The 9,719-nt window shown below is 31.5% G+C and overlaps 1 protein-coding gene across 1 annotated transcript; it reads right to left on the reverse strand.

Annotated features, from left to right (window-relative positions):
- Positions 1 to 812: 812 nt before the first annotated feature.
- Positions 813 to 8,194, reverse strand: LOC141494769 (olfactory receptor 13C4-like). Its single transcript, XM_074195963.1, has 2 exons — positions 7,298 to 8,194; positions 813 to 848 (listed from the first exon to the last, which is right to left on the reverse strand). The coding sequence occupies exons 1-2, from the start codon at positions 8,192 to 8,194 to the stop codon at positions 813 to 815; spliced, it is 933 nt and encodes a 310-aa protein (XP_074052064.1).
- Between the last annotated feature and the right edge of the window lie 1,525 nt (positions 8,195 to 9,719).

Consider the following 9,719-nt stretch of genomic DNA (forward strand, 5'->3'; position numbering starts at 1 on the left):
GGAGTATGTTCAGTGTTGCTGGGTAATTGATTCTTGGTTATAATGTATAAACACTGTTGCCTTACAGAAAATCATTTTTAAGTCTTACTATCTTTTGGGGGGTGGGGTTGTTTGCAAGATAATGGGGCTAAGTGACTTGCCCAAAACACAGTTAGTTAATTATTATGTATCTGATGTTGAATTGGAACTCAAGTCCTCCTGACTCCTGGGCTGGTGCTATATCCACTGCACTCACTGCCTAGCTGCCCAAACCTTACAATCTTTTGATATAGAAGCTTCTAAATCTTGTGTTATACTGACTGTGACTCCACAAGAATTGATTTTTTTCTTTCTAGCTGCTTGCAATATTTTCTCCTTGACCTGGAAGCTCTGAAATGTGGCTATAATATTCCTGGCAGTTTTTATTTTGAGAGCTCTATAGAGGTAATTGGTGGCTTCTTTGAATTTATAATTTACACTGGTTTTAGAATGCCAGGACAATTTTCCTTGAAAAGTTTTTAAAAGATGATATAGATCCTCTTTTTATCATGGCTTTCAGGTAGTTTAATAATTTTAAAATTATCTCTTCTGGATTTATTTTCAGATCAGTTTCTTGTCCAATAAAATATTTCATATCGTCTTCAAATTTAAATTTAAAAATTAAAAGTTAAAAAATTAGAAATAATCACATAGGATTAAAAAGCACAAATAATTTGCATGGTAAGTTTGTTGACTGTTTAGTATATACATATATATATATATATATATATATATATATATATATGCATTTATTCTGGCCAGTAAATAAGAAATTTTGTGTCAGGAGCAATTATTTAATGGATTTCCTTTTCATTTAACAAAAATTCATTCTCTTTCCCTCTCACCTCCCACAATTGGAAAAAGCATTGTTAAAATTGTAGGAAAAAACAAAACAAATTCCCACATTGGTCATAAACATGTCTCATTATACATATTTTGCTCATTATTGCTCTATGAAGATGTTCCTGTCATTCTTCCTTACCAGTTGTCTTGAATCATGGCAAATGATTATTAAATGAGAGTCAAAATTTTTTCTCCTTTTCACTTCCTCATCCAGAAATCACTCAGTGTTAAGAAATCTCTCTTAAAGATTTACCTTGGCCAAGATCTAATTAAATATGATACAATATTTTTAAAAAATAGGCTGATGGGTACCTTCTTGTTCTTTTTGTTTATTCAATAAGGAAATTGAGAAGTCTTTTTTGACCAAGATTTGTGTAATCAAAATCACACATCCCAAGACCTTCATGATAATATAGCCAAAATCCTCATTGTAATATTCATTTTTTCATTAATTATTAACCAAACAGTATTGATTGTCATCCTCAGAAGTATCTACTCTTCTGTGAGTATTAAAAGAGATGAGCAAATCATTACTTGTCTTTTAATAAACATGCTGACCTTGTTAATAAAAAGATGAAATCATCCAGAAATTGTGTTTCTCAAACTTTTTGAATATCACAGCTAGCCATCATATTCATCAGAAGTAACTTGATCTTTCAAACTTGTTTGAAATAAAGCCTTATCCTGATGACTACAACATTGTCTCCCTTCTATTACAATTTTGAGTAGAATTTTACTTTCTAGATGCTTAAAAAACTAGTGTAGATTTCTAGGGGCTATGGAAGAAGATGGTTCTGAGTACTGTTATTTTTATAGATTTTGTCTTTCTGAGGTCCATTTGCTATAAAATATAGAATTTGAGGTTAATATACTCATTAGGTCCTGGTAAAATATTGACTTATAAAAACTGGACTTTCATGAATTTCAGCACTAAACAAAAGTTAGTTCACTAATAAGCTTAAGTAGAGGTAAAAAGCACTGTAATAATCTCTTCATCTACCAATTAACCAATCAAGCATTTATTAAAGGCCTACTATGTATCAATCATTGTCCTAGGTAAATACAGTGTCAAAAATAAAGATTCTCCTGCCATCAGAGACATTCCATTCTATTTAAAGGAAATAAAATTAACATTTGTAAGTAGATTTTTAAAAAGAATACAAGGACATTTTGATAACTCTGGAGAGTAATGAAGAGTTAGAAATCAGATAGTAAGGATGTCTGTTATCATCACTATTATTCAATGATATACCAGAAAGGTTAGCTTCAACAATAAGAAAAGAAAAAATAAATTGAAGGTATTAGAACAGTCAATGAATAGAGAAAACTTACTCTTTGCAGATGATATAATGGCATGCTTAAAAAATTTTAGAGAATCAACTAAAAATCTACTTAATTTACAATTTTAAAAGTTAAAGGATTTTAATAAACACATATATTCATTGGCATTTCTACACATTTCCTCCAAAGCTTAACAGCAAAATAAAGAAAAATTACATTTAAAATTACTGAAGGTAATATAAGATATTTGGTAATCAACCTACTGGACAAACCCAGAAACTATGAACACAGTGACAAAATACTTTTCTCACAAATGAAGTCGGATCTAAACAACTGCTCATAGGTAACTTGAACTAACATGATGAAAATGACAATTCTATCTAAATTAATCTGCTTATTTAGTGTCATACCAATCAAACTTCCAAAAAAATCTTTTATAGAACATGAAAATAAAATAACAAAGTTCATCTGGAAGAAATAAATGTCAAGATGTTGAGGGAATTAACAAAACAAATAACAAAAAAAGGTGACCTAACCCACCAGATCAAAAACTAAATCAACAATCATCAAAACTATCTGATATTAGCTAAGAAATAGAGTGGTAGATCAGCAGAATAGATTGGGTACAAAAGAAACAGTACTAAATGACTATAATAATGTACTGTAAATAAACTCAAAGCCTTCAGCTTCTGGGATAAGAATTCACTCTTTGACAAAAATTGATGTTTGACAAAAATTGGAAAATAGTATGGCAGAAACTAGGCATAGACCAATTGTCTCACATTGTATACCAAGATAAGGTCAAAGTAAGTGCATGATTTAGACATAAAGGGCAATACCATAAGTAAATTAGGAGAATAAGGAATTAAGAGTTTACTGAAGAGATCTATAGAGAGGAAGACAATTCATGACCAATACAAGAAACAGAATTTTGTGAAGTGCAAAATTGATTATTTTGATTACATTAAATTAAGATGTTTTTGCACCAACAAAACTAATGCAATCAAGAATAGAAGAGGGGGTGGCTAGGTGGTGCAGTGCATAGAGCACAGGCCCTGGAGTCAGGAGTACCTGAGTTCAAATCTGGCCTCAGACACTTAATAATTGCCTAGCTGTGTGACCTTGGGCAAGTCACTTAAATAAATAAATACAATTTTAAAAGATTAGAAGAAATAATTTTTATAGCCAGTGTTTCTGATAAATGACTCATTTCTAAAATAGAAGATAGATTCAAATTTATAATAAGACAAGTCATTTCTCAATTGATAAATGGTCAAAGAATATGATGAATACACAATTTTCAGATGAAAAATTTAAAGCTATGTATAATCATATGAAAAAAGCTCTAAATTACTATTGTTTAGAGAAACACAAAATAAGATATCTCTAAGGTATCACCCCACACCTATCAGATTGACTAATATGACAGAAAAGAAAAATGATCATTGTTGAAAGGGAAACCTAGGACACTAATGTACTTTGGGTGGAGGTGTGAAATGATCCAACCATTCTGGAGAGAAATTTGGATCTATGCCCAATGGACTATGAAACTATGTATAACCTTATTCCAGCAACACCTCAACTAGGCCTATATTTCAAAGATATAATTAAAAAAAGGAAAAGGACCTATATGTACAAAAAATAATTTCTGGAAGCTCATTTTATGGTGGTAAAGAACTAGAAACTGAGGGTATTCCCATCAATTGAGAAATGGCTGTATAAACACATAATGTAATAGAATTGTTCTATTAAAAAAAAGATGAACAAGTGGATTTAAGAATAACCTGGGGAAAATGTAAGAAATGATGCTGAGTGAAATGATTAGAACCAAGAGAACATTGTACTCAGTAATAGCAATATTATTTGATGATCAACTATGATAGACAGTTCTTCTAAACAATAGAGATCAAAGACAATTCCAAAAGTCTTGTAATGGAAAATGCTATAGACATCCAGGGAAAGAAATATGGAGTCGAAGTGCAGGTCAAAGTATAAGAAATGAGCAGTTATATAGAACTTCAGAATGACTCTTAACTTACCCTTGATTTAAAAAAAAACTTTAAAATAAAATTTTGGCATTATGTTTCAAAAAAAGATAAATTTTCTTGGAAAGCAATGCAAGCAAACAAAAATATTAATAGCTGTGATAGAGAAGGAAATGGTAAAGTATTTTATTATCTTTGCCAAGAAAATACCAAATGAAAAGTCTGATACTGCTGAAACAGGTGAACAAGAGCTATTTTACCTTGGACAAATTATTTCCCCTTTGTGGAGTTTTGTTCCTTCATCTGTAAAATGATGTTACACTAGATGATCTCTAATGTATATTTCTAATTTAGCCTTTTTTGATTCTATTAATTTTTTGCTTATTCTGTATTAGAAATGTAATTGCCACCAATCGAATCATTCTTAATCTCAATAATTTAAAAAGACATAGTATGAAATTATTTATTTTATTTTCAACTTATAAGGTAAGTACAAATATTCAAATATATAAATGAATACAATGAAAGACCATGTATCTGAATAAATACTGTCCCTTCCCAAAAAAAACCTGAATATTGATTTTATTACTTTGGAGAAACAGAGGTGTCACCATTCTTGTTTTTCTGACTTTTTTTTACTTCATCTACTTTTTGTGTGATGGGAACTTTTGGCAATTATTATTGACTTTAACAAATTACCATCAAATTGGTTCTTTTATTATTTATTGTAGATCAGTTTATAGTGGTCCTCCCTCCAATACTTCTTAAAATTCTTGAGATGAATTATTTCTAATGATTTATCTAATTCAATCAATTAATCACAATTTGTTTTTTTCTCTCCCATTCTAATATTTTGCTTTTACAAATAATATAGCTAAAATATATGTATACATAACATACATATATATATATTTACATTATACATAAAATATTTGCATAAGATGTATATATAACATGGACAGTTATGGGACACAGTGGAGAGAATATTGGAGTCAGAAAGACTCATAATTATGAGTTCAAATCTGGCCTTGTACACTTACTAACTGTATGACTCTGGGCAAGTCATTTAGCCCAATTTGCCTCAGTTCCTCATCTGAAAAATGGGTTAGAGAAAGAAATGGGAAACCATTGCATTGTTTTTACCAAGACAAACCTCAAAGAGGGTCATGAAGAATTGAACATAACTGAAACAACTGAACAACAATAACAAAATATAATTTGGGGGAAAGTCATCTCTTCTGAGCATCAATTTTCTCTTCCCAAAAATAAGTATAATAAATGCCAATAAAGGATGGTTAGAAGAATCAAATGAAGGCCTAGATTCATAGGATTATAGGGGTAGACTCAGAATGGACCTCTAAAATCCTCTAATTCGCCATCCTTTCTTTAAAGAGTGGAAGAATAGTATTCAGAAAGTTGTGCCTTGGGCAAGGTCACAAAGGTAGTAATAACTAAGCTAGGGTTTGAACTCAGGTCATAGAGATTTGAAAGTATTTTGTCAAATGTTAAACTATACATAAATAATTATAGGTTCTTATTATAAAGGCATATATATTATTAATGATTGATATAAGGATAACGAGATTAATTATTTCTAAAGATAATGGCAATTTTCTTTCTTTCTTTCTTTCTTTCTTTCTTTCTTTCTTTCTTTCTTTCTTTCTTTTTCTTTCTTTTTTTAGGTGTTTGCAAGGCAATGGGACAAAGTGGCTTGCCCAAGGCGACACAGCTAGTTAATAAAAGTGTCTGAGGCCGGATTTGAACTCAGATACTCCTGACTCCAGAACCGGTGCTCTATCCACTGTGCCACCTAGCCACCCCAATAATGGCAATTTTCAATATGAAATATACTTAGCCAGCAAACAAGGTATTTTTCCCAGTGAATTTAACCATTCAGGCAAACAAATTTTAAATGCCTCCTAGTTTTCAACAAATATTTATTGAGTAAAATTTATATTCTTAAACCCCAAAATGAATACAAGATCCATATATGATATGGAATGCTCCAAAGAAATCTAAAATGTAATCAGATAAGCAAAATGAATGTGTATGAAATTGATTAAGATTTTACAAAGAAGTACATTATCAAGTACTATAATCTTTGAACTGCAGTGGTGAGGCAATGCTGGTGGGGAAAAAAATGGAACATAAGCTTGATCTTGAAAACTCATTAGAATTTGTATTTCTGAAAAAGAAACCAAATTGGAAATCAATTATAAACTCATACACGTAGACACACATATACATGAATGTATTTACATTTACAGATATGTATACACGTGTATGTTTTTATATATGCAATATATAGCGAGAGAGAGAGAAAGTAAATATGAGATCAAACTAATAGGTATAGTGTTCTTGTTTGGGCTTATGTAAAAGAAAATTGTATAAATGAAGTGTTGTCAAGGAATAGAAATATTTCTAAAAGGCAAGTAGATAGAATGTTGAACCTAGAGTGCCTTGAAAACCTAAATTTGAATCTTTCCTTAACCATTTGCTCAGTGTGTGACCCTTAGCAAGTCATTTAATCTCTCAACCTTATCTTTAAAAATTAGCACTCTTCATACCTTCCTTACAGGGTTGATATGAGAGTCAAATACAGCAAACTGTATAAAAACTTTTATTAAACTTTTTAATAATATATAAATGCTTTCTATCATCATTATTATTACTTTCAAAATCATTTAGCCCACCCCATATACAAAAAGCACTTCCACTCTAACATGTCTAACACCCCCAATAATTGGTGTCTCAAATTAGCTTGGAGGTTTTCAATGAGGAGAAACTCATTACTTCTCAAGGCAACCCATTCTATTTGGGGACAGTTTTGATTGTCAGGACGTTTTATCTAACATTTTTTTCAGCTTCTACCTTTCTAATTCTTGATTCCATTATAAGGGTTCCACTATGTTTGAATCATAAATCCTTTATCTTTATGAACAGAAAAAAAATTTTTTTATTGTGGATCTTTTGTTCTAGTCCCTTCCATGATTGTTCCTTATTCAGGTGTTTGTGGTGAAAAGTATCAGTGGGGGAACACAGTCAGGCTTTGAAAAGTTGATAATGAATGTAGGTGATTTTAAATTTTTTCACCTTTAATGCTTATATGATTGGTGCATTACAGTCTCTCATGTTCTCTATCGGAAGATTTTTTTGCTGAGCTTTATCACAGCTGCTTTCACATCCTTATTCCTCAGACTGTAGATGATGGGATTGAGCATGGGAATGACAACAGCATAGAAGAGAGCAATCAGTTCATCTGTTGCATGAGAGTCTTTGGACTTCGGTTTCATATACATGAAGAGGATGGTCCCATAAAACATGATCACTACAGTAAGATGAGAGGAACAGGTAGAAAACGCTTTTTTCCTTCCCTCAACAGAATTGATTCTCAGGATGGTAAAAAGAATGAAAAAGTAAGAGATAAGTATGAATACAACTGGAATCACTATTGTAAAGATATTTGATATTGACATTATTATCACATTGAAGGATATATCTTCACAGGCTAATTTCAACACAGCCAGGATCTCACATGTGAGATAATCAATGACATTCCCACAAAAAGACAACCGCATAGTTAGAGTAGTGTGTATCATTGAAGCCAACCCACCTGCCATCCAGCAACTGGTCACTAACTTCACAGAAAGGCTCTTATTCATGATGATTGGATATCTCAGAGGTTTGCAAATGGCCACATACCGGTCAAATGCCATTACAGATAAGAGCACACACTCTGTGGCCCCCATGGCAAAGGAAAAGAACATTTGTAGTCCACATCCAAAAAAGGAAATAGATTTTTCCTCAGAGAGGAAGTTCACAAGTAACAAAGGAATTGAAGCAGATGTGTAGCAGATGTCCAGAAAAGAGAGATTGCTGAGGAAAAAATACATGGGAGTGTGGAGGCGAGAGTCCAGAATGCTGATTGTAATAAGAAAACTGTTGCCCACCAGGATTACAATGTACATGATAAGGCATAACAGAAAGAAAACAAAATAAAATATGGGGTAGCCAGCAAGGCCATGAAGAAAGAACATAGTCACAGAGGTCTTATTTTGTCTTTCCATTTGTTCTCTATCTTTTACCTACAAGATTTCAGATAAGAAGACAAGATATCAACTTATTATATTACAGTGAATTCAAATACAACTTTTAACTGTTGAAAATACTTTATTAAACCTGTAATCATAAGGATAAATTTTCCTTCATCCACACCAAATTTGGCACAGTGTCCATTTCTCCTGACAAGTCCATTCAAAGCATCCTCACTTTCAATTATCATTATGAAACACACCCACATACACATGCACGTAGGTATGCATGCATGCTTACACATGGATACATTCCAAGTCATCATTGCCTTTCTAGATCTAAGAATTATTGGGAATTTTAAAACAATGGTTGTCCTCATACTAGAGTAGATTCAATAGTCATTTTCTAAATTTCAATTTGTTAGATAGAGATAGACTAGGAGATGCTTAATGATTATTTATAAACATAAATTTTCACATAAATATTTTGCAAATATCTAGTATAGTATAAACATACAAGATGATGAAAATAACTCATTCTAATCAATAGTTTTTATATTATCCATAAAATATCAAACAAAAATTTCTTCAAATAGAATGGAATTAGTTTACAAAACAATAGTGAATTCAATATTAGGTTAAAATAATGTACCAGTCCTTCCTAAATATACTTTGACATACCCCAATCTCCTTATGTAACAGAGAAAAACAGAGAAAAAATTATTTATCTGTTCAACAGAAAGGATGAAAAGAAGCTTACTTTAAAGGGAAAGAGATGAAGAGGAAAGAACAGAAAAATTTATTTTTCCTTAGGGTTTTTTCTGTAATTCTTGTTTAATCTCCATTTACTATCATTTCCATCAACTCTTCTGGAGCTGAATCTGATGTTTAGAACCTAAATTACCCATTTCATTTTTCAAACTCTGTATCCAATATTATGAAAATTGTGACAGGACAACAAGATTGTTGTCCATTTTTATACCCAAGTCGTTGCCTATCAAAAGAATAAACTCTTGTTTGGACTCCTCTTCCTTTGACAGAAAAACAAACAAAAACCTATATGAGTCTTTTATGTCCTGCCACATAACAAATAATAAAATATAATTTTAAAAAGTCTCATTCCTAGTATTAAAACTCACCATTGATATCCTGCTTTATATGGATTCTTCTTGACTTTTCTGGTTTTTCCCTTCAGATGCTGTCACACAGCAGTTTGCGAATGAGATCCATTTATTTTTCACCCTGATTTCTTATTACTCAATGGAATTTATCAGATATCACTTTTACATCATATTCAAGTAAGTATGTTTAATATCACTTTACTGCCTGAGATTAAGAACCATAATTTAATCTGTGTATCTATCCCAATGCCTGTTGTTCAATTTATGTAGGACATGTCATTGTTGAGTCATTTTTGCTTTTATTTTTTTTCAGTCATGTCTGCTTCTTTATGACCCTATTTCTGGTTTGCATTTTCCTTCTCCAGCTCATTTTGCAGATGAGGAGCTGAGACACAGTTAAGTGACTTGCTCAGGGTCGCACAGCTAGTAAGTGTCTGAGG

Source organism: Macrotis lagotis, chromosome 8 (assembly GCF_037893015.1).
Source record: "Macrotis lagotis isolate mMagLag1 chromosome 8, bilby.v1.9.chrom.fasta, whole genome shotgun sequence".
Taxonomy (NCBI): domain Eukaryota; kingdom Metazoa; phylum Chordata; class Mammalia; order Peramelemorphia; family Peramelidae; genus Macrotis; species Macrotis lagotis.